This window comes from Eumetopias jubatus, unplaced genomic scaffold (assembly GCF_037043125.1).
Source record: "Eumetopias jubatus isolate StellerSeaLion01/CBP00866 unplaced genomic scaffold, mEumJub1_p1.0 scaffold_55, whole genome shotgun sequence".
In the NCBI taxonomy this organism is placed as follows: Eukaryota; Metazoa; Chordata; class Mammalia; order Carnivora; family Otariidae; genus Eumetopias; species Eumetopias jubatus.
In genome coordinates, this window is record NW_028274861.1 from 574,200 (window position 1) to 600,957 (window position 26,758).

General features: G+C 40.4%; 1 protein-coding gene across 3 annotated transcripts in view; it reads right to left on the reverse strand.

Moving 5' to 3' along the window:
- LOC148161803 (putative phospholipid-transporting ATPase IIB) overlaps positions 1-26,758 on the reverse strand; it is a 425,152-nt gene that overhangs the window by 368,273 nt on the left and 30,121 nt on the right. Inside the window, exons 1-3 of one of the 3 annotated variants that reach the window (XR_015767350.1) lie at positions 26,428-26,495; positions 19,625-19,862; positions 11,850-11,908 (exon numbers count right to left, since the gene is read on the reverse strand). The exons of 1 other annotated variant lie outside the window; for it this stretch is intronic. Coding sequence is in view for 1 of the 2 variants with exons in the window: in XM_088020545.1 (XP_087876671.1) it covers positions 11,850-11,908; positions 26,428-26,536 (168 nt within the window). In the remaining variant the exon portion in view is untranslated. Of the gene's footprint in view, positions 1-11,849; positions 11,909-19,624; positions 19,863-26,427; positions 26,537-26,758 lie in introns of those variants that run through there. One more of the 3 variants, XM_088020545.1, reaches the window with a different exon arrangement.

Sequence of the window (26,758 nt, forward strand, 5' to 3'; positions counted from 1 at the left end):
ACCTGCATGGGACCTGCATCTTCACTGGGGGAAAGCAGAGGGAAACAATGCAATGTTTGACCTGAGAAGAGCAGATCTCTAAAGTCGCCTCTAAGTATTTCCTAAAAAGCCTGATGGGCTAGGTTGCAATCCCTGAAAATGATATATCCCCTCTGGGAGAGGTTTTGCCAAGTCTGATAATGGGTTAGTGCAAGGGGACAGTGGTAAGGCCTGAAGAAGATGAAGAAATCTAGCCCTTGTGAATTTTCAAAACTGACCATCCAGGATTCCCTTCTTAGTGTCCCAGATGAGTATGACAGGGATAACAGGTGAGGGGAAGAGCAGGTGTAGGTAAAGGTGGGAGATGGGGACAGACCTGGGGAATATAAGAAGTTAAGCTGCTATATTTTTGAACACCAAGAAAGCAACAGAAGAGGGAGCTCTATAAAGAAAGCTGCCCCGAATTAGGCCTCCATATAAAAGTTTTGTTTTTTTTTTTTTTTTTAAGATTTTATTTATTTAGGGCGCCTGGGTGGCTTAGTCATTGTGCGTCTCCCTTCGGCTCGGGTCATGGTCCCGGTGTCCTGGGATCGAGCCCCGCATCGGGCTCCCTGTTCAGCAGGGGGCCTGCTTCTCCCTCTCCCACTCCCCCTGCTTGTGTTGCCTCTCTCGCTGTGTCTCTCTCTCTCAAATAGATAGAATCTTTGAAAAAAAAAAAAAGATTTTATTTACTTATTTGAGAGAGAGAGAGACAGAGCATGCTCAGGGGGCAAGAGGCAGAGAGAGAGGGAGAAGCAGGCTCCCTGCTGGGCAGGGAGCATGATGCGGGGCTCGATTCCAGGACCCCGATTCAGGGATCATGACCTGAGCTGAAGCCAGACACCTAACCGACTGAGCCACCAAGGCGCCCCTCCATATAAAAGTTTAGGAAAACAAATTTCATGTGATAAATAAGCCACAGAAATTATTGAGGTAAAATCCTACATAAAACCGTAAGAAAAAAAATCACTGTTACAGATAATTATACCATTCCAGAAAGACAAGCCAATAGGACAGATGAAAACTGTAAACTCCTATTTTAATGTGAGCTAGAAGACATGAAGAAAATACAAGACATGACCCACTCCCCCCCGAAAAAAATCAGAATTAGAAAAACAGAGAAATGAAGTGATAGGACTCAGAAAGAATTAGAAGAAGAAATACCATATGACCCAGCAATCCTGCTTTATCTATCCAAAGGAATTGAAATCAGGGTCTTGAATTGCTATCTTCACTCTCAAATTTATTGCAGCATTATTTACAATAGCCAGGACATGGAAGCAACCTAACTGTTCATCACAAGATGAATGAATAAAGAAGATGTAATATATAAATGCAATGGAATATTCTTCAGCCTTAAAAAAGAAGGAAATCCTGCCATTGGTGACAACATGAATGAACCTGGAGGATATAAGGTAAGTGAAATAAGCCAGACATGGAAGGAAAATTGCTACATGGTACCACTGAAATGAGGAATCTAAAATAGTTAAACTCATAGGAGTTTAGAGAGTAAAATGGTTTAGAGAGTAAAATGGTTTAGTTTAGAGAGTAAAATGGTGGTTGCCACAGCTGGGGGCGGGGAGAAACAGGGAGGTATTAGTCAAAAGCTATGAAGTTTCATTTTTTCAAGATGAATAAGTCAGAGAGATTTACTGTAAAACAGACTGTCTATACATAATAATACTGTATTTTATACTTAAAAATTTGTTAAGAGATCTGATGTTAAGCGTTCTTATCACAAAGCAGTAAAAATAAAAAAAATAAGTAAATAAATAGGGCAGGAGGAAACTTTGGGAGGCAGTGGATATATTTAAGGCATAGATTGTGGCAATGGTTTCACAAATGTATATTTACCTCCATATTCAAGTTGTGTCAATTAAATATATACAAATTTTTCTATGTCAATCATACCTCAATAAAGTGGTTTTTAAAAGAGAGAAAGAACTAGAAACTAAAAGAAAACAATAACTTCAGACATAAATACTAAACTAGAAAGAACACAGGGATAAACATTTTGGAAGAGCATTTAAATATTATTTTTATTTATCATGCATGTAGGTTTACATGCTTAATCATGAACATCTAGACTCTAGACTTCCATTCTTAAGAAAGATATTCACACAGAAAAAAATCTCTCAGTGAAAAATGATAGATTATGACATCATGAGTTAGAAAAAAAAAAACAAGTTCCCTGACTTCAGAGGAAGAACTTTTAAGTCACCCAGCCAATCTTCCCCTCCACCCGCTACCTTTCTTGCACACCTGGAATACTCTCTTGCCCAAGTTGCCAAGGGCTTTACTGCCACACTGACATGGGTTAGAATCTTATTGCATGATCTCAGACAAGTTATTCAACTTCTCTAGGCTCTATCTTCTTGATCTGTAAAAGCAGATAATATATATAATCTACCAATGGTTTAATATGTGAACTAATGTCTGCAAACGATTTGGCACATAATAGTCAGTGCTCGGGAAATGTTAGCACCCTTTCTTATCACTCATGAATTGACCCTTCGGTTTATCATATTTGGCTAGGCCACAGTACCCAGATATTTGGTCAAACATTATTCTAGACGTTTCTGTGAAGATATTTAATTTTTTTTTAATTTTTTTAAATTTTTTTAAAAGATTTTATTTATTTATTTGACAGAGAGAGACACAGCATGAGAGAGAAACAAGCAGGGGGAGTGGGAGAGGGAGAAGCAGGCTTCCCGCCCGGTAGGGAGCAGGATGGGGGGCTCGATCCTAGGACCCTGGGATCATGACCTGAGCCCTGGGATCATGACCTGAGCTGAAGGCAGACGCTTAACCACTGAGCCACCCAGGCGCCCCAGGCTGATTTTAAATGTTAATCTCATCTTTAAAATACACAGAGGGGCGCCTGGGTGGCTCAGTCGTTAAGGTTAAGCATCTGCATTCGGCTCAGGTGAAAGAATGAAAGAATCTCTGAAATGTCCTTTTTCTTCTTTTTTTTTTTTTTTAAGATTTTATTTATTTATTTCAGAGACAGAGAGAATGAGAGAGAAAGCACATGAGATGGGGGGAGGGTCAGAGGGAGAAGCAGACTCCCTGCTGAGCAGGGAGCCCGATGCGGGACTTGATCCAGGGACTCCAGGATCATGACCTGAGCCGAAGGCAGTCGCTCAACCAACTGAGCCACCCAGGCGCCCTGAAATGTCCTTTTTCCCCACTCCTGGCCAAACACTGTGCCCCAAAGCTACCCCTTTTCTCTTGCCTACCTCATCTTATGAATCCTGCTTATGACTGGGGCGCCTGGGGAGATGATGATGCTTTCGAATTGAATGCGTTCGGTGCATTCTTCAAGGAGGGCCCTCTCTGGCTCTGACAAAGGCCGTTCAGATCCTAGAGGCTGGGACTTTTGTAGGGACAAACGGCTGAGGGAAAAGAGAAGCAGGCTTTGTGCGAAGCCCTGAATGAAGCACTTTCCATATAGAGAGTCTGAATGGGAGTGGTCTTATCTTGTATTTTTGTGAAAACCAGCTTTCTTTTCCTCTCTTCTCATTCCCTCTATCCCTCTCTGTCTTCCTTCCCTTCCTTCCAAAAAACAGTTAATTAGCTGGTACTATGTTCCTGACACTGTTTATATGTGCCAGAGATGCATCAATGACCAAGACAAAGTACCTGTACTCGTGAAGCATGAGTTCTAGTAGGGGAGAAACACATATAAAATACAGATAACAACAGACAGTGGCAAGAGCTAGATAGAGAGAGACTGAGAGGTGCTGTTTATCAGGATTAGGCAGTGAAGTCCTCACATTGAGGTTGAAACCTGAATGGAAGGAGGCAACATACAGAACTCTATGGGAATATGATCCTGGACAGAGGGGACAGAGTCAAGAATGTGGTGTGTTTGAGGGATGAAAAGATCAAAGTATCAGGAGCATGGTGGGCGAGGGGAAAATGGCAAGAGATGAGATTGGAGAGGGAGGCAGAGGTCATATCACATGGACTTTGGAGGCCAAGGTAAAGAGTTTGGATTTTATTCTAATAATCGAGGGAAGCCATTGGCAGGTTTTAAGCAGGAGAGTGATGGCGATCTGATTTATGCATTCCATATATTTTTGACCTTTTCACTTGAACCCTGGCTAGTAATTTTGAGTCTGGCAGTGCCATTAGAAAGCCTCAAATTACCAGCTCTAAATCAAATTGGTCAGAAGTGCTGTCACCCTTAGTTGAGAGTTGAAGTCAACATAGGAATCAACCCAATTTAAAAATGAGCAAAGGATTTGAATGACGTTTCGTAAAAGAACATATATGAATGGTCATTAAGCACATAAATAGATGAATGAACATTAGTCAGGAAAATGCAAATTAAAATCACAGTGATACGTCACTATACACACACTAGAATGGCTAACATTAAAGACAGACAATATTGAGTGCTGGTAAGGATGTGAAGTAACTGGAACTCACATACAGTGCTGATGGGGCTGCATAATGGTACAGCCACTTTGGAAAATAGTTTGGCAATTTCTTATATTTTCACTTTACTGTAAGATTCAGAAATCCCCCCCTAAATATTTACCCAAGAGAAATGAAAGCATATGTCCACACAAAGACTTGTACACACATGTCCATAGCAGCTTTATTCATAACATCCAAAACCTGAAAACAATCCAAATATCCATCAACAGGTGAATGGATAAACAAACTGTGGTGTATTCGTACAGTGAAACTCTACTCAGCAGTAGAGAGGAATGAACTTCTGCTACAAACAAGCAGGAATAAATATGAAAAATATTTGTTTAATAAACAAAACATTGTTTAGCAAAAGAAGTGAGATGAAAAGACAGTGTTTAATGTGGGATTCCACTTATATGAAATACAAGAACAGACAATAATCCACATCGACTGAGAGGAGATCAGTGGTCGCCCCCGGGACTTGGGGTGAGACAATAAAAGCCTTGAGGAAATTTCGGGGGATGATGAAAATATCCTGTATCTTGACTGTGGTGATGATTACACTTATGTAAACAAATCAAACCATATATTTAAAATGGGTGCATTTTATTTATGTGACTATAAAAACCAGCAGGAAATACTTGCAGGATATTCCCACGAGGGAGCCCCTGCCTTTCAGAAAAGCTTGTAATCCCAGGCTCTGTTAAGCCTTGGGGAGTCAATACAGAGACACACCTATCTTCTTCTTTCCTTCCGTTTCCCACTTCTAACTCCAAGTAACCCCAACTCCAAGTTTCCCCACCAACTGAGTCAAGTATGACATGGAATTATCATTTCTAATAGGCAAGACTAATAAGCTACCCAAATATCCAGCAACAGTAGAATGGATAAAAGACACACTACGTAACAACAAAATGAATGAATTACGGCTACCCACAACAAAATGGGAGAATCTCACCAACAGTACCGGGTCCAAAAAAAAAAAAAAGAGCACTCACCTAAATATACCCCTCTACCCCATGGAGTTTTCTAGGCACCCATGTTGAAAAGCAATTAACCACAAATTTAAGGCTTTGTTTCTGAACTTTCAATTCTGAATTTTTGCGAGTTCTATGCTGTCTACATTATTCTAACGTTGAATAAAGTTTTGGAATGGAAAAGTGTGAATACTAAAATTTTATTCATCTTTTTCAAAACTGGTTTTCACTATTCTGGGTCCCTTCTGTTTCCATATAATTTTAAAATCAGCTTGTCAATTTCTGCAAAAAAGTCAGCTGGGATGTTGAGAGGGATAGCACAGAATATGTAGATCAATTTGGGGAGTACTGCCATTTTAACAATATTAATACTTCTAATCCATGATATCTAGGATGTCTTTCCATTTACGTAGGTCTCCTTTAGTATATTTTGACACTGCTTTGTACTTTTCAAAGTACAAGTGTTGCACTTTTGTTGCTTATTCTTAACAATTATTTCATTTATAAGTATTTTATTCTTTTTAATGTTATCATAATGGAATTTTTTTCTTAAAAAAATCACTTGAGCCTTTGGGTGTGTCTATTTCTGGGTTCTCCACACCATTCCACTGATCTTTATTTCTTCTTACACACTGTGTTGGTAAATAAAGCTAGGTAGTATGCCTTCACATCAGGAAGTGACCCTTCTCACTCTATTCTCCTTATGAAGGCCGTTTTTGCCATTTTAGCCTTGACAAATTAGTTTTAGAATAAGCTTATTGTGTCTAAAAAAGTAAAAACAAAAAACAAAACTTCGGGGCACCTGGGTGGCTCAGTGGTTAAGCATCTGCCTTCCGCTCAGGTCATGCTCTCAGGGTCCTGGGATCGAGCCCAGCCTCAGGCTCCCTGCTCCATGGGGAGCCTGCTTCTCCCTCTCCCACTCCCCCTGCTTGTGTTCCCTCTCTCGCTGTCTCTCTCTGTCAAATAAATAAATAAAATCTCTTAAAAAAAAAAACCTCGCTGAGATTTTAATGGGAACTGTATTAAACCTATATTCAATTTTAGGAAAACTGGAATTTTATAGTGTCTTTGATTACTTTCATGAACACAGTTATTTTCAGCATACCTAAGATTTTGTTTTCATTAGTACTGCCTATAAGAGTACTTCATTTTTAATTTCAGTTTCCACATGTTGGAAATGGGATTGGTATTTGAGTGGTGATCTTATAATTGGCCACTTCGCTGAACCTATTCATTATCATTAGTTCCAGGTTTTTCATCAGTTCCTTGGGATTGTCTATATACACAATCATGTCGTCTGCAAATGGGGACATTTTTATTTCTTCCTTTCCAATCTGAATTCCTTTAATTTCCTTTACTTGCCTTATTCTATGTAGCTAGAAATGTCAGTTAAATAACAGTGGTTAAGAACAAACATCCCTGACTTACTCCCAGTCTGAAAGGAGAGGCATTCAGAATTTCACTGTTAAGTATGATGTTGGCTCTATGTTTTTACAGATGCCCTTTAAATATAATTAAGGTAATCACCATCTAATCCAAACTGTGGATAGTTTTTATCATGAATGGGTGTTGGATGTAGTCACATGTTGATATGATCATATAATTTTTTTTTAACCTGTTCATAGAGTGGATTTCACTGGGTGATTTTAGAATGTCACAATGGGCCTTAAGTACCCGGAATAACCTCCACATCATCATGATGTCGAATTTTCTATATATATTGCGGATATCAACACGCAATTATTTTCTTAAAGAATTTTTTTTGTGTCTCTATTCACAGGGAATATTTGTTTTCTCTTTTTGTGCTCTCTTTCTCTTGTGCTGACAGGAGGATAGTAACTGGACTCCTAACACGAGCCTGGGCAGTGTTCCATCCTCAACTATATTCTGGAAACTACTGGGTAAAAATGACACTAGTCTTAAGAGTCTCAAGGAATTCTTCATTGAAAACATCTGGCCCTAGATATTTCCTTCCTGGAGATTTTAAATTGCTAACTCCATTTCCTTACTGTTTGTAGAACCATTCATACGATCTGTTTAATTCTGACCGAGTTCGGATAGTCTGTGGTTTGGGAAGAATCGGTCCATCTCATCTAAGCTGGGGTACAGCTGTCGGTGGCGTATTCCGCAATGACCCTTTCAATGGCTCGGGACCAGCGGTAATGTCCCCTCTGTCATCCCTAAGATTGGTGAATACTTTTGCTTTCACTGATTTACTATCTTGTCTTCCTATTCTCTGTTTCACTGATCTGCTCTGATATTTATTTCCTTTCTTCTGCATGCATTGGTTTAATTCTGCTCTTCATCTTCTAGTTTCCCAAGCGAGGAACTTGGATTATTAATTTGAGATCTTAAGTCGGCACTGACTGCTATGAAATTCCCTCTCAGCACTGCTGTACATGCATTCCGTGTACTTTGTTGTCTTTTCATTTTCATGCAGTTATATATATTTTGTTTCTGAGATACTTATCTCATAACTAGAGCACACTGTTTACTTTTCACATATTTTAGAGTTCTCCTGTTGCGCTGTTTCTAGTTTCTACTTTGATTCTACTGTGATGAAACAACCGCTGTATGATTTCAAATTCTTTTCCAATTTTTTGAGGTTTTATGGAAATGCTTTATCTTGGTACATGTTCTATGGACACCTGAAATAAATATGTGCTCTCCTCCTGTTTGGTAGAGTGATCTGTATACGTCAGTTAGATCTGACTGGCGGATTCAGTGAGGATCTTCTGTCACTGCTGATTTCCTGCCCAGCACTTCTATCCAAGGCTCAGAGAGTGGCGCTGAACTTCTCACTCATAACTGTGGATTTGTCTATTTCTTTTGTTCAGCTCCAACAGTTTTTGATTCATGACTTTTCTGATTCTGTTATCTGGTGAGTGCAAATTGAGGATTATTTTCTTCTTCCTGATGGGTAACCCTGATATCATTATGTGATGTCCTTCTTTATCTCCAGTCATTTTCTTTACTCTGAGCTCTATTTCACTGGATATTAATATAGGCCCTCCTACTTCTGATCAATTTTTTGTGGTTTATCTTTCCCATCCTGTTACTTTCTTTCATCCTACCTGTGTCATTGGATTTAAATTCCTCGTGAATGGCACACAGCTGGGTCTCACTTCTTTATCCACTCTATCTCAGGATTGGTATATTCAGACGGCTCATAATAAAAGTAATTACTGACACATTAGAGTATAAGTCTGCATTTTATTATTTGTTTTCTATTGGTTTCCTCTGGTATTCATTCTTCGGTTTCAAATTTCCTGCTTTCTTGTGTGTTACCTGAACCCTTTTCGGGAGTCCATCTTAGGATCTCAGACTGTATCTCTATGCATATTTTTTGTAGTGTTTGTTCTGGGTACTAAAATATACATGCTAATACTTATTAAATTGTTTAAAATATTTATTAAATTGCATTCCCTCAAAAAAACAGGATAAAGAAACTGTCTTTCAAATTTACCTGTTAAAAAAGATGTTTAGGCTGAGTAACGAAGGAGGACCCCTCAAGTGTCACCTTCAGTCCTGCTCTGCTTGTGTCCCTCTGGATCCTTCTCAAACACCTGGACTTCAGAGCCGATGTTAGGACCTGGACAACCTTCAACTTCTAAGTCTCCTGTTCCAAACAGTTACCCTCCTTGACACATTCCTCAAGTAGTAATATTTAAGTCGACAGATTCGTCTACAATTTTAGGTACTTCTTAGGAGGGTGCCTTCTTAAGCCAGGAAACAATCTTCTTCGGGTTTTCCTTCTTCGCCCTGCAAGCATGATCTAACCTTGACTCTGCAGAGTTCTAGCCTACCACTTTCTAAGTGCATGTCAATGAGCTGCTTCTCCTACGGAGAGTTTGAGGCTGGAAAACGAGGAGTTTATACCCGGACTCATCTAACATGAAAGCCCACATTCTACTCTCTCCCATTGTCCAGGCTGCTGCTCTCCTGTGAGCTGTACAACACTCCCTATACCCGCAAACCTGGTCCAGGTTTGGTGAACACACTTCAAACACCCACACAATGACTATCAATACACTAAGTTTAATTTCACATTCAGATACAGAATTAAAAGGGCTACCCTCAAATGTAAAATCCACCATGGAAATATCCAAGCATTAATTCCTGAGTAGCAGTATGGTCAAATAACAGAGAAATTACTTTTCTGGTTAGTGATAAGTACTGCTAGGATCCTTAAATAAAAAATAAAAGGACAAAGCAATTTGCAACCATATTGTTACTATTTCTTAATGATGGTTAAGTCAACCAGTAACTTTTATCACTACAAAAATCACAAAATTGGTTTAACAAATATAAATCCACTAAAAATTTATCATTTCATAGTAATTACTAGAAATTATATCTCAAATTTTTCAATATGAGTGTAAAACTGGAAATATAAAAAAACTAAGTCAGGTACAGAGGCCACCCCTATTTTTTAGCGTACAACAACATTTCCTAAAGGCTAATGAAAATATTTTAGAAGTCCTGCTGCTACCAAATCTGTAAACATCAGGGTCAGGTAGGGACCGTACACATGCTCGTATACAATATGGATCTAGTGCGGGAGGACTACCCACACCGTGCTGCCCAGGGAGCACTGAAGTGACAAACAGAAAGAAAGACGTACAGCTACCACCGCATTCAAGTAAAACGTTTCCCTGGACGTCTACAAAGGCCCACGTCACTCATCCATCTCTCACAGGTGGAGAGCAACCTGGGGGCCAGAGAGAAGCTCAAGGGGAAGGCCCAGACACAGATCTAGATGTCTGTCTTTCACATCCATCTATAGAACTGAAGAGATGAGCTCTTACAACGTGGCCAAGATGGGCTCACGTGTGACTCAGTAAAAATGGGAGCACCAAAGGGTGCACCACTCCACCAACCTAGGCTGCAAAGGGAAGGAGAATGCGCATAAACAGGAGAGCAAAGGAAATGAGAAGGCCAAACAGCATTCCCTGAATCACAACGAGAGACTATCTGCTCTTCAAACCCCACCATCAACACTATACCGTCTCTTACAAGGGAAACAAGAGGTGATGGAAGTCACTGCTGACAGCAGGTCCCAGCCCCGAGTCCACACTGCTGGCACTCCCACCTTCTCCAGGCAGGCCACTGTGAGCTGCCCTGTGGAGGGCCCCCCCCACCCTCCCCACTGTGGACAGGAATGAGGGAGGCCTCCAGCCAAAATCTCATGGAACTGAGGCGCTGAACCTGCCAACAAGCCTCGAGTGAGCTGGAGGTGACGGCCACTTGGCTGACTACAGCCCCGAGAAGGACCCACACCAATCTATACCCCAATTCCTGACCACAGAAACTGTGAGGTAATCAACACTGGTGTTTGACTCACATATGGCTCAATCATCTCTCATGTCAGCATTTATCCTACAGAAACAGGCAGAGATGGATGTAGAAGGGTGCTCACACAGCACTTTATAATAACAGCAGAACACAGACACCACCTGAAAATCTAAGCATGGATCAAAAGCTAGTAACTTACAGTGTCCAGACAACTGAATGCTATAGAAATGAGCTCCAAAATCAGTTTGTTCAATTTAGTCCCATTTTGTAAAATCAAACATACCCAAAAACATTCTCTGTATACAGATTACTGTAGCAAGATAAAGCCCACTTTAGTCTTGAGGAAAAAGACCTTCTTGTACCAAACATCTCCACGATGTGGCTCAGGCTGGGTACATGGCACCAGATGGCAGCATGGGCTCCAACTATTCTTGGAAGAGGCCCTAATAGAACTTCTCAAACAAGAATGTTTTTTCAAAGCTGTTCTAGAGCCTTAAAAACAGAGAGAAAAAAAAAGAAAGAAAGAAAAAGAAAAACCAGAGGCTGTGCATTCATGCACCGTTCCTCAGAGAAGTCAGGACATGCAGAAGTACTGCATCCACAGCAGGTGGCCCACCCAGTCACCCAGCAGGGCACCTGAAAACTTCCCAGTCTGACACTGAGGGGTTTCTTAATGGCCTTTTCCTACAATGGCCTAATAAGCCTTTTCTTTCTAAGATTCTCTTACTTCCACTGACCTTTCCTTCTTCAAGTTTCTCAATCCCAAGAATAATATCCAATTCCCATGTGTAATATATCTGTCTATAAAAGGAGGTTTTAGAAAATGAAACATATTCTAAATAGGTTCTAACTAATGTAATTCTTTGGTCCAATGAAATAATCCTAACAATGCAATATTAAGCAGTTCACACATGTCTTCTTTTAGACAAAATACACTTTCACCCGCACACACTGAGTGCACTGAAGCCGGCTCCGGAGAGTCTGGGTTTCCTTTATGTCCATCGTATCTTACACAAGGAGTCACGAGTTAGAATCAGTGTCTCAGACCATTTCTCTTCAGATTCAAAGTTACTGCAATCAGGCTAAACGTTAATCACTGGCATAGACAGGTCTAAAATATATAAAAAATGCATCAACCTTTTCCACTATGATGAGGTCTCCAACTTGTATGTCTGAACTCTTAACGTGCACTTTACCTTAAAAAAAAAAAGAAGTATAATCAACTCAAGGAAACAACAGCACACCAGAGTTAAAGTTTCAATTGAAAAATAATACTTTAGAAATAACTTTTGGGGAGGGGGGGAAACACTAGGAATTTATCTGTACTTATACTTTCAAAATAAATTTATTTCACACAGACACAGTCACTAAAAATTAACTTCTCTCAGTCAGCTCCAAAGTGCAAACAGTTAACTGCCCCCCAATCAAAGATGCGGGGTGTGGGACATGGCTCCAGCCGGAAGGTTCTTCCCAAATCTGCCATTATTTCAGGTCTGGGTCCAGCAATGACGACGAGAAGCAGCACTAAAGATGATTTAATGAGTGAATAAAATGAAGATATAAGATCCTCATATTAATATTGTGAATGCCTTGATGGACACGGAACTGACAGACAAAAGTAAAGAAAACGATACATAAAATCACCGTGCACTGGTAGCTTTACAGATGGTTCCGTACTGGTAACTGATACCGATAAGGCTGAAAGCCTTATCGAGAAGTGATTCTTCTACATGATACAGTGTGTAAATTCTTAGATTATCTATATAATATCTAGTATCATAATCATCTATAAAATTTAACAGACAGCACTATATAATGTGAAGATCATACAGAGTAGATGAAATGTTATATACATAACTCGAGATGCCATCCTACATGAGTAACAAAACTTACTCAAGTTCTCTCTCTCCCTGGGACTCTGGACCCTCCCTCCCTCCGTCAATCTCCCTTTTAGAACTGGCAACAGCCTTGTGGATCTGTTTTTACCTTTTAGTGGCTCTTTTAACATGGGAAAAGACCTATGTCTTTACATTCAATTTATTCTGAAAGCTCACAGAACAAGAGGTAAGTTCCTATCACATTATCAAAAACTAACATTACCAGCCATACCACTTTTAGACCACGTTCAACTTATTACAAACTTATTTCCTAAATACTTCTTGAAGCAGCTGAGTTTCATCAGTGTCACACCTGTTCCTAAAGATGTTTTGAGGACATCAAAAAAAAGTTCTGTAACTATTATATTTTTTCATGTTCCTCAAATATACAATAAACACATAAGGACTAGAACTAGTGGGGGGGAGCTATTTTTTTATTCATATTATAAAATAGCAATGTTCTTTAAAATTACATGTGAAACAAATCTTAAGATATCTTCATAAGTGGTAAGTATACGTCTATTCATAGCCAGAAAGTATACTTACAAAAGAATGTCTATTTTAATTATTTTTTCATTTGGTCCCTTCAAGCTTCATTGTCTGTGCTCCCACGATTATGTTTTCTATAGCTAAGCACCAGGCAGCAAAGTTACTCACTGATCTCATGCTGAGTATTACTCAACAGAATGCCTGTCTTATCACTTAATTTTATTTTCTCTCCTACTATCCAATCCACTTTTCCTTCCCTTCTGCTTTTCTATATTCTTTACAATGGACCCATTCAAAAAGGAGAGGTAGAGAAAGAGCTGTAATCATAAGATAAAATAAATGTATAAATAATTGATACATATTTTGAAACAGAAAAATATATCCTTTTCTGACTCCTTAATCAAGATCTCATATTTCTGAGAAAGAGAGATATTACTCACTCGGTCACATAACAAACACAATTTATATTTAATAGCCTTTAGTTTGGGGGCATTATATAGTGATTTTTATTCGTTTCTATGGAACTTACTTACAATTATATGTTTCAGGAAGACAAGTGAAAGTAAAATACACTGGAGAAAGTTCTCACGTTACAAATATGACAATATGAACAAAACAGAAGGCTATCATGTCAAACCAGTATGGCAATCTGCCTCACATACCTCCTCAAAGTACACACTTCTGAATTTTGAAGAATTGGTCAAATTGCTTAATGGCTCTTGGCTCTCTAACAATTTTAATTAATCTCTGTGCAGGGGACTCCTTGTACTTCCTTTACAGCCTTGGTCCCATGAACTCACTGACTTCTCTTCTCTTTCTTCAAGAGCAGTTAGGACATTAGACAGAAAAGATGGAGGAATATTACTTGCTCCCCAGGCACCTGACCCCCTGCAGTGACAGCCCAGCACCATGACCCTCGCTGCCCAATGGGAACAGCTCATGCCCACAAGAACGGTTTGATTTCCGGCCACCCTTTGTGAACTGAGGTGACAGCTGACCATAGTGACATACTATTATCAGAGTTGGGGGACTGATAACAGAAGAAAAAAAAGAAAATCCCTAAATTTTACATGTCATAGCACAAAGAAAAGACAGAACTGCCACCTGCTCTCACAACCCAATAGAGCCATCAACAACGCAAAGTGTTTTTGAAATGGGCATTTAATATTTAATAATTTCAGGGGTGCCTGGGTGGCCCAGTTGTTAAGCATCTGCCTTCGGCTCAGGTCATGGTCCCGGGGTCCCGGGATCGAGCCCCGCATTGGGCTCCCTGCTCAGCGGGAAGCCTGCTTCTCCCTCTACCACTCCCCCTGCTTGTGTTCCCTCTCTCACTGTGTCTCTCCCTGTCAAACAAATAAATAAAATCTTAATGAAATAAAATAAAATTTAAGAATTTCAGAGTTACACTTGAGAGAAGCAAGTTCTAAATACAGTAATGATGTATAGGCCAGCACTTATACCTAAGGACAGTTGTTTTTAAAAATACTGTTTTCAATTTACCTGGAGTACAAGCTGGGGCCTTTTCTGGTGAAATGGTTAACAGTGAATGTTACCAAATAAGGTTAACAGCCATCCTTCCCCCTCTCTAAACTACTGCAATGAAATCCTTCCATTAAGCTCTCCTCCTAGCAAAAAATGTTCCCAGCCACCATGCTTCCAAAGTGCAGCAGCTTACATGTTTCTCACAGAAGAAAAGCATTCGACTGGCTTGTTGCATGAACCAAGTTTCACAGGCTTCTTTGAAAGATCAAGAAGTAACTCAAAGGACTACTTCTCCTTACTCCAAAGCTTCTTAAACATAGACCCTGCCCACCAATCTCAGTGCTATTCATTTTTTACCTGAATAAAGAGAATATTCCCCTAAATGGTCTCCATTACTATCAACTCCCTAATTCAATATGAATTCCAGATGAAGTGGGTGGCAAAACTAAGGATTATGTTTATCTCCACCAAAAAAAAATCTCCATTTTTGACAATTACTTAGAAGATAATTCAGACTTACATCATTATACACATATTCTTCACAACCAATCTCAAATTAATTTTCTGGCTTTAAAAGGGTCTACATTTGCTTTTAGCACTGTATGCTACAACTCTCTGGGGCCCGAGTTCTCTATACTTGCTGTTTCTTTTGACTGGAAGCCCTCCCTTCACAGCCCTCCTTAATTCCACAGCAAACAGAGCCTCCCAAAGCCTTCAGGGACCCACATGAGCGCCCAGTATGCACGCACACCTCTGACAATGTGCTTACCTGCTATGAACAGACTAACATCACAGTGTCTACTAAACCCAGATCCTGTGACAGGTTCAAAGCATAACTGAAATATACTTTTATGACATTTAGTTTGTTTTTTGCAAATGCATCAAACTTACCCCACTTCAAAACAAGACAAGTTTATGACCAATCTATTCTTAATCAGTTAAATGAGCCAAATGTCGTAATGGACCAATGGCAAAGTAGCTCTATAAGCCACACTGAACCAGACACAGATTACCAAATAAGGATGAAATTATATCATTACTTCTTTCCCAACAAAACACACACAGGCAATAAGAGTGGAAGATAATTAAGCAACTTTTTAAAAAAGGAACTGATGACATATAAATGGCACTCTAGAAGGTCACCAGGGGATGACACATGTAGTTCCCAGGCAGACAACTGCACACTACATTAGCAGGTCGTGTGGCTTGTCTTTGTTGTTTGGGTGGGACCGGCACCCCCCACCAACTCTCTCAACACTTTAAGTGGCTGAGGAGGTAGAAGCCGAATTTAACATGGATTATGAAGCAAAGTGGGTAGCTGGGAAATGTAATTAATACGTTTATTTACATATAGAAGTAAACTATATTTTAAAAGAGACCTAGACTCTGAAAAGAAATATTGCTGAGAGAAATTTTAAAACTTAAATAAAGGGAAAGATCTATCTCATTCATGGGTCAGAAGACGTAGTATGAATAAGATGTTGATTCTCCCTCAAATTTATCTATAGATTCAATGCAATCCCAGTCCAAATCGTAGCAGGCATTTTCTACAGAAATCGACAAGCTGATTCTAAAAGTCATATTGAAATACACAGGACCTAGACGACACTCTGAAAATGAGAAACAAAGTTGAAGGGAAAACAGTACATGATTTCAAGAATTATTATACAGCAATGGTAATCAAAAAAGAATGGTATTAGCATAAAGAGAGACAAACAGATAAATGGAGAAGAGAGTCCAGAAATAAACCCACAGATAAAAGACAAGTGATTTTTTTTTAAAGATTTTATGTATTTATTTGAGAGAGAAAGAGAGAGAGCACAAGCAGGGGAAGCAGCAGAGGGAGAGGCAGAAGCAGGCTGAGCAGGGAGCCAGATGCGGGACTCGATCCCAGGGCTCTGGGATCATGACCTGAGCCGAAAGCAGGCGCTTAACCGACTGAGCCACGCTTAACCAACTGAGCCACCCAGGCGCCCCAAAACACAACTGATTTTTGACAAAAGTGTAAGGCAATGCCATGTGAAAAACATCACTCTTCCAAAACATGGTGCTAGAAGCATTTGGATATCCACATGCGAAAAAAGTACTTACACAAACACCAGGTACTGGTACAAAACTTTACTCAAAATGGATATACCTAAGGCAAACCCTAAAACCAAAGAACTTCTAGAAGAAGAAACATAGGAGAAATATAGCAGAAAATCTTTCTGAACTTTAGTTAGGCCAAGCAAAAGCACAATCCTAAAGGAAAAAACTGCCAAATCAGACTTCTTCAGCTAGAACATGACAGGGGCTGGAAGCAGCGTGAAGGCATTAAGACCAAGGAATCGGCAGCTGAAAGCCACTGGATCGGGTGTAGGAGGGAGGAAGAGGGAGAGACAGGAGTGCCTTGCGCCACGTGAAGCAGCCCTAGGCCCTGCTTGAAAAACCACCAGCACGTGACAGGGCTGCAGAGGAAGAGCGCACTCAATGAAGTCCAGAAGGTACACCAGGTACATCGGAGAGGTCTGCAGTGGGAGCCAGAGGCAGGGAAGGAACCTGAGGGCTAGAAACACAGCGGAAAAGGCAAGGGTACGAATAGAGATGGACAAAGTCTCGTGACAATGAAGGGCGCTTTACAGTCTGAGGCTGGCCCCGGTAAGCGATGGAAACAAAGACGGGCCCCGTGAAACCCGTCTGGGAGCCCACAGGCCAGGACTCTGCTCCGGCTGGGTGGCCCATTCTGCCTTCAGCTGAAGGCGGGCAGCGGCAGGGAGGCATGTGGTATCCCTCCCCCAACACAGGCTGGGGGCAAAAGTGGGAACAAAATGGGCAAGGCCCTGCCCACAGGAAACCTACACTCCAGAGAGCTGACAGAAAGCAGAGCGAGATCAAATACAGTGATGTCTGAATGGTAGTAATTACAGCCTAGGACATTAAAAAAAAAAAAAAAAGGAAATACTGCTGTTTTGGGGTGAGGGTTATAAAGCATCTTGCTGGAAGTAACCAACTTTTACTCTTAAACATTCACTAGCAATAATTAGAGTAGTTTTAAAAAGCATTCTTTAGCAATAACAAAAACATTAAGATGCTCAAGTTAAACACAATCAAATCTTTTTCTTGTTCCATCAGTAAAAAAAAATGAGATAGCTTTAGAAAGAATATGGAAATAATAAAATATTCTATGGTGGTAAGAAACATTTAAAGCACATAATGTTCTTTACTGGATCAATTATATTAGGCAACCACTTCCCCTCTAAAATGATGTCCCTAGCTAAAACAGTCTATACCATCCATGTAATTACCAACAGAGTTCAGAAGCTGCCAGAAGAGCGTATCCATACAGAATACTTTATAGCCCACCACGGCACACATCTTTTGCCTGAAGCAATATGCAGAACTAAATAATGAAATTAAGTATCAATTGCAATTCACTGCGTTAACTGAAGATTTTGTGGAAAAGTACAAGGGTTTGAAAAATTAGTATCTCAATACTAAATATTTTCTCAACTAACAGGTACAAATGAAAATTTTTAGGGTCTTACTACTGACAGGACATTTCAAAGTCTTGGTGAAGCCTGCCGGTGTTTGCATAAGAGAAATGTCTAATCTTTGTTTTCTGTGCTTAGAAAGAATTGTTATACATCTACCAAATGTTAAAATACAAAATATTGTTAATATGAACAGTCCATAATTAACAAGTTCTAAGGCTCTCAAACACGAAAACCAGAAGCTTTAGGAAAAAGCCTTCCTCTCTCCTGGGCCTACAAAGGTACAAAAACTCCAAGGCCCTACATGAATCAGCATGGTGACATTACTACTGAGAGGTATATGAACTAAAGATGGTTCAAAATTGTCCCTAGTCTCCCATTTCCTTAGATTTTCAATAATCCCACGGCAGTTTCTTACTGCTCAAAGACTCCCAAGTGTGGAGGCTGACATTGATCCTTGGTAGAAGAATGAAGAAATCACGGATGAAGACGGCAAGCCACCATGAGCTTATTTATGAGGTTTCGACGCCACTGGTCTAACTCACAAGCAGAAGGAAAAACTCCCAATCATCTTATATTTAGAGTGTTTCGTGTTTCTCAGGGAAAACAAGAAAAAAATGAAAAAGAAAAATAACTGATGGAGGAAGGGAGGGGAGGAGGGAGCGAGGGAAAGATTTTCCAAGACACTAGAACATGCTAAAAAGGAACATTATTTAAAACTGGAATGGAACTGGCACGGAAATCTGGATGAGTCCGTGCAGCAGACAAGAAAGCGAAGAAAAGGGCCCAAACAAATCTGATCCATTTCTCCAAGGTCTAAGAAAAGAGCTTTAGTCACGTTAATAACTGGTTTTAAAGGAACTAACTAACCATTTGGGGAGAAAAAAGAAGACACATCCCTTTCTCCATACAACGCACACCTGATACGTAAAATTACAAGCGGCTACGGAAAATGAACACACAGAAACACTGTAGGGAGATTAAAACACTCATTTACATCGGGGTTGAATGGACCTTCTAAGATTGAAGTAAAAACCACAGAGGAAAAGATCAGATCTACATACATAAAAAGTACAAATTTATCTACATTTAAAGAAAAAGATACAAAAATGAGTCAAACAAGACAAAAATATTTGTCACCAGATAAATTTCTTAGAGAAATTATGAAAAGGTAAAGATGTATGAAAAAAGATGAATAAACTTTTATCAAAGATCAAAATGAACAATGAAATGTTAAAAGGTAAGCAGCAAGCAAAACACAAGGAGAGCATTTTTCACCACGGAAGTTGGCAAGTTAAAGAAAGTAAAGCGGGCAAGGACGTCAGGAAAAGGGAACCCTCACTGGGCGGCTGGCTGACAAGATCAGGCCTCACACTTTTCCTATTTGATCTGGAAATTCCTCGTGTGTCATCCCATTTCCCGAGTCCCTACATATGCCAGCCGCCCTACGTAACTCGGGAGAAAATAGCGGTATGAACACAGCTGAGAAGCCGATAATTAACGGTGACCACCAGAGTGCCACCAGGTAGCAGAGAGAGGTCCCAGATGCTAGCACATATAGGTACCTACACACAAAACAACAATTACTTCTCACCTGTGAGAAGGTACTTTGTGTTAGCCAGTTTTTTCCATTACTTTCTCGTGGCCCCTAATCTCCAAACGATGCAATAAAAAACACGGTGTAAAGGGGGATGCCTGGGTGGCTCAGTCGGTTAAGCGGCTGCCTTCGGCCCGGGTCATGATCCCAGGGTTCTGGGATCGAGTCCCACATCGGGCTCCTTGCTCAGCAGGGAGCCTGCTTCTCCCTCTCTCTCCCTCTGCTTGTGCTCTCTCTGTCAAATAAATAAGAAATCTTAAAAAACAAAACAAAACAAAACAAAACATGGTGTATGAATATCATGAAGTTAAGCTCATACAGATCCTCTTAGGGTGACGTGAGGAAGAAAGACTGGTGAGGGTAATGAGTACATATCTAGTTCCGGGTATCTATGTCCACCTTGGTACAGCCACAGAGAACTGAACCGATGAGATAACAAATCTCAACTGTGTATGTGTGCCTGACACATACTAGGATCAAGAACTACTGGGCGCCTGAGTGGCTCAGTTGGTTAAGCGACTGCCTTCGGCTCAGGTCATGATCCTGGAGTCCCGGGATCGAGTCCCGCATCGGGCTCCCTGCTCAGCAGGGAGTCTGCTTCTCCCTCTGACCCTCCCCCCTCTCATGTTCTCTCTATCTCATTCTCTCTCTCAAATAAATAAATAAATAAATCTTAAAAAAAAACTACTATTCTATGGTACAAATGTAGTAATGTATACTGTACATTCTTCTATGGATGCTTTCCAAACGCTGCTCAGACCACAGACAGGAAAGAAGACCGCATGATGTAAACACGTGAGAAGGTGAGCACATTTATCAAAGGACTGCTCTGACTACATACAGAAAACACACAGAAAGGACTTCCAAGTACCCACTGTTCTTCATCTGCACTGTCACAAAAGTGGACCACTGAGAGATGAAACCACTCGAATAAGAGAAGGAAAGTCACTGGCGCCTCTCTGCGGACTGCATGGCGACAATCCATTCTGATTACTTCTGAGTTCAGGAGCTCTCAAGCAATTTCTGATGGGAAACTTCTGCTAACATTTGACAATACTATTTTTTAAAAAACCCAACTATCTGAAGACATGACTGTCACCAAAGGAAATCCTTCTTACCAAGTGGAACATGCAGTAACTCATGAAACCAGTTACATCTTAGGATTTCCCTGTGAAAGTGCACATCACCCACAATGTGTAAAAGGCAGTAAAGAGGGATTTTAAGATCCCTTGATTTTTCAAGAATAACTATGACACACAATTTCATTAAAAGATGAATTCCATTAAGATAATTCATGATATTTTATGTAAAAAAAAAAGCTACTAAGAATTTTAACAAGTATGTAGCAACAGCGTTGACAGTAAGGATCAAAGATGCTAAAACAGAGAGGAATAAAGGACATGGCCACTTTCTGTGGATAAAGTTCCTTTTTGGCAAGGAAACTGGAACACCAGAAGCATGTAAATATGTAAATGTTCTTCCTCGCATACACACACGTGCACACACGCACAATGCACACAATGTTCAAAGACAACAGACTTCCCTCTCTCTCCTATGTCTGAATGTTAGAAAGCACGTTAAATAACAAAATGCCGTAACCATGACAAGAAACAGCTAAGACTGACTGCAGTCATCACCTGCAGTCACCTGCATCATTCTGCAATCACAGAATTCCAGATCCATTTCTGAATCTAAAGTCCCACATTAGCTTTAGGTGTAAAATTGGAATTTCCACAAACAGTGGGTGACACGACGTTGTCCTGCTGAGATCTGGTGGCTGATGAAGACAAAAACAAAACTCTGAATTTATCGTCCCTGCTAGAATAGTGCATGAACTCTTTAAAAAGCGTCGTCCAGGACTTACTCATGTTTGGATCCCGTCAGGTCATCGCAGTGTCTCACACACACTGGGTCCTTAGGGACTATCGGGAACCGAACTGAGAGCCAGCCAGTGGAATGACTGCAGCCAAGTGTGCAGTTCAGACACCTCTCCTGAGCAAGAGGTAAAAAGAATCCAAGTACCGAACGGCCCCACAATTCAAAGTCCTCGTCAGGGATTTTTGTAAGAGCTGCCAACAATTTCACATTCTCCTGCTAGGCTCTGACTCAGATGCTGTCCATTGGGCTAAACATGAAGAATAAAGTAGTCACAAACAGGGAGAAAGCAGTGACAGGGGCAGCAGCAGACACAGAGAATTCCCACATGGCAAGAGAAGCAGCTTCTCAAGTTAACGACACATGCAGCTAACTAAACAGCGTCCGTGTCAGGGCACCCGGCTGGCTCCACAGGAAGCATATGACACCCCTGATCTCACAGTCGTGAGTCTGAGCCCCACACTGGGTGCAAAGATAACTAAAACAATAAATCAATAAACTGAAAAAAATAAAGAATCTCAGTGTTGACTGACATTGCATACCAGTTAAAATACTCTCTGCTTCTAACAAAGCACCCCAAAGATAGGAGCATACTTAAAAGTGGACATGGCTTTCCTTTTCCACAGAAAACATATAGCAGAGAACACTTTTCCCAGAGTATTTCTACAAGAATGTGCTGAAGAACTCCAAATACAAAAAGATCAAATAGTGTAAATATAACAAACCACAGTTAAGTCACATAAGGAAGTAGCCATCAATGCCATTCAAAGAACAGATCACTACAAAATACTAGAAATTAAGGAGATGAACGTATTCTTGACAAGAAAACAAATTTCAAACTAAAGTCAATGAGCATATACATGCATTTTTTTTTACATCCCAGATTTTACCTATCAGTCATTTGCATCAGAATAACCAGCCACAGAGCAAAGCACTACAGTTGAAAGAACACTGGGTTTGACATCAGAATGGTCTGGGTTCAAATATGAACTCTACCAAAACTGCAGTGGTTCAGGGGAAATCACATGGCCTGAGCTTCAGGTCCCTCACCTGTAACATGGAGATAAGCCAACCTACCTTGAATGGCAGTTATGCAAATGAGCAAGTAACTGACACTCACGAGGAAGTCAAAAAAAAAGCAGTATCATCATCATCTACACGTAAAAATGTCCTTCCAAAGATCACCAATGATGATCTATCTTGTTTAAAAAGGTAAATTTGCATTTGTCTTTGAAATAAACCCACTGACAATTATTTTTAAAATATTCTGAGTTGGAGTGTCACAGAAGTGTAAAAGATATGATTAGTATGCCTTCTTCAACATTTTTTACAATTTTTAGGTGACAATGACATAATAAAATCAGCCATTTTCAAGTGAATACGGCACTGAGTCCATTCACGATGTTGTGCAACCCACTCTATCAAGCTCAAAAACATTTTCCTCACCACAGAGGACGTGTCATGCCCACTAAGCAGCTGCCCCCCGCCCGCCGCTGCCGCCACTTCCCAGGGCCGTGGCGACCACAACCTGCTTTCTAGCTCCATTCATCTACCTGTTCTGATACTTCGTGTAAATGACATAGAGTCCGTGACCCTTTGTGTCTGATTTCTCTCACAGAGTGTAATGTTTCCAAGGGGCATCCGGGTTTATCAGTATTCATTAATTTTTATGGTTGGATAATATTCCAATGTGAAAAAACACCATAATTTGTCCATTCACCCACCGGTGGACATGTGGGCAATTATAAATAGTGCTGCATGAACATGGGTGGATGCCTATCTGCCTGAGTCCCTGTTTTCGATTCTAAAGGCATCTGGAAATGTCTCAATCCGCTTTCATTTGTGAATGAGAGGTTTACGGACATCCGATGCTTGGTGGACCATTTTTTTCTTTTCCCATCTTAATAATGTCACCCCACGTCCTTCTGACCTCCAGCGTTTCTGACTCAAGAGCCCTTCCTTGTGTGTTTCTCTCTTGCTGCTTTCAGAATATTCTCTTGGTCCTCGGGTTTCAATAGTTTGATTGTCATGTGTCTCAGTGCGGATTTCCTTGCATTTATCTTTCCAGGGATTCACTGATTTTCCCGAGTATGGAGAGTCATGTCTTTCATCAAATTTGGGAAGTTAATGGCTACTATTCCCTACAACATTCTCTCCACCCTTTCTCCCTTCCAAGATGCCCAGTGTGTGCACATGTAGTACACTTGGCACTACCCACAAGTCCCTTAGGACATGCTTATTTTCCTTCACTCTTCCTTCTGCTTCTGAGAATGGGTAATTCCACTTGAAATTATCTAGTTATTGAAATTACCTAGGTTCAAGGTCACTGATTCCTTCTTCTGCCAGCTCAACTCTGCTACTGAAACTCTCCAGTGAGTTTTTCCTTTAATTTATTGTACTTTTCAGCACCAGAACTTTTGCTTTTTGCTTCTTTTATAATTTCTATACCTTTATTGGTATTCTGTATGTTAATACATCATTGTTCGGGGTGCCTGGGTGGCTCAGTCGTTAAGTGTGTCTGCCTTCATTTCAGGTCATGATCCCAGGGGTCCTGGGATCGAACCCCACACCTCGGGCTCCCTGCTCAGCAGGAAGCCTGCTGCTCCCTCTCCCTTTGACCCTCCCCCTGCTTATGTGCCCTCTCTCGCTGTGTCTCTCTCTGTCAAACTATAAAATCCCTGGAAGAAAATATAGAAGTAAATCCTTGTGACCTCGGGTTGGTAAACTGTTTCTTAGCTCCAATGCCAAAGGCAAAAGCAACAGAAGAAAACACAGAGGAGTTGGACATCATAACATGAAAACTCTGTGCGTCAGAGGATACCGAGAAGAAGAAAACACACGCCACAGAACGAGACAAAATATTTCCAAACCATATATTGACAAGAGACTTAAATCCAGATTGTATAAAGAATGCTTACAAGTCAATAATTAAAAAACACTTAATCCAGTTAAAACAGTAAGCCCGGGGACGGGTGAGCCTGGGGATGGGTATTAACGAAGGCACATTCTGCATGGAGCACTGGGTGTTGTACGCAAACAGTGAATCGTGGAACCTACATCAAAAACCAATGATGTAATGGATGGTGACTAACATAACACAGTAAAATAAAATTTAAAAAAAAAAAGGTGGTATCTTAAAAGAGGTACACACAATGAGAAAAAAAAAAACACTAAGCAAAAAATCTGAATAAACATCTCTCCAAAGACATACAATCACCTAATAAGCAGATGGAAAGATGCTCAATAGCACTAGTCGTCGGGGAAAGACAAATCAAGCCACGGTGAGATACCACTTCACACCCGACAGGACGGCCACAATAAAGAAGACAGACAGTAACAGTGCCCGTGAGGATGTGGAGAAACTGGAACCTTCACACACTGCCGGTGAGAATGCAAAATGGGGCAGCCAATTAGGAAAACAGCTTGGCAGTTTATCAAAAACATAGTTACCATATAATCCAGCAATTTCACTTCTAGGTATATTTACAAAAGAAATAAAACAATGTTCACACAAAAACACTCACATACGGACATTCGCAGCAGCATTATTTACAACAGCCTAGAGTGGAAACAAACCAAACGTCCGTCTACAGATGAATCGGTGAACACAACGCGGAATACCACAGAGTGGAATATTATTTGGCAACAAACAGAAATAAAGCCTGACAGGTGCCACAACACCGATGAACCTTGAACACAGAATGCCAAGTGAAAGAAGCCTGTGACAAAAGCCCACGTACTGCACGATTCCACTTCTGTGACCTGTCCTAAGAGGCAAATCCACGGAGACAGAAAGCAGACTGGGGGCTGCCTGGGCCTGGAAGAGGGTCCGAAGGGGCAAGAATGGGATGATGGCTAATATATTCAGTTTCTTTCTAGGATGTTAAAAATGTTCCAAAATTAGGGGCGCCTGGGTGGCTCAGTTGGTTGGGCGGCTGCCTTCAGCTCAGGTCATGATCCTGGGGTCCTGGGATCAAGCCCCACGTCCAGCTCCCTGCTCAGCAGACAGCCTGCTTCTCCCTCTCCCTCTGCCTGCCACTCTGCCTACTTGTGCTCTCTGTCGAATAAATAAAATCTTTAAAAAAAAAAAAAAAAGGTTCCAAAATTAGATGGTGCTAATAGTTTCATAACTCTGTGAACATACCAAAAACCACTGAACTGTATACTTTAAATGGATAAACTTTATGTTATATGAAATATATCCCAATAAGCTACAGAAATATTTTTTGGAGAATTATTTCAAATAAATAAATTCAGTGTACAAATGTCCACATGTAAACAGAAGATACAAACTCCATTTTAAACCTCATTTTATAAACAGGCTTCCAAGTTCTTATGCATACTTGTCTAGCTCTTCAGTGCCCTCCTTCACTGTCCCTCGCTGAGGTAATGACTGTCATGGTGTCACTTTCCGACAGGCATAATGCCCGCCTATAATGGCTTCTCCCACACTCCTCTACACATCGCTTCTTCTCCACTGGGACTGAGAGACCAAATAAACAAGCTCCTTAAAAACATACAATTAGGGAAGGGTTAAAGCCCTGAATGAAGTGAAGGAGAAATGGGCATAAAGCAGTTATCATTTTGGATCATGACATTTATTGTAGGGGCTCCGAGTCCCTTCACTTAAGGCCATGGTACCAGATGTCTGTCCGACCCTTACGACTGTGTTTAAATAGAACACAAACAGAGATTTTAGGTAAGGTGATATTCACAGAAAATGTGCATACACCAGTTGGGTTTCACATGTGTTCTCTTGAAATTGTAGTCATGAGATTACTAAAAAAAATTAATTAGATACCATATGTAATCGAAAAATACTATTTTCTAACAGAATTAAGACATGTTTTCTTTCACTTATGTTAACTCCAAAATGATGATTACAGTTAGCAAATGATAAGCTAGATCAAAAGGGTCTTGCTAACCTCTTACTGTAAGCTTGCTGTATAGCTGTGAATTCACTTCCTTGTCTCGCTGAAAACGCCGGAATTCACCAATTGCTTCCCTCATGATAGTAACAGCCAAAACAAATCCCTATAAAACAAAATAAAATATGGTATTTGAGAAAACTAGCTTTAACAAAAGTTAAGAGAATACTCTTTTACCAAGCAGTTTTACTTCCCCCCCTTTTATATTACTTCTAAAACATAAACGAAAACAAAGAAAAAAGACAAAAAATAATGAAACACTACAAGAGGAATATAACACATACTAAAAGATTTACAATTCTCCCTATTCCCAAATAATTTTTTTAAA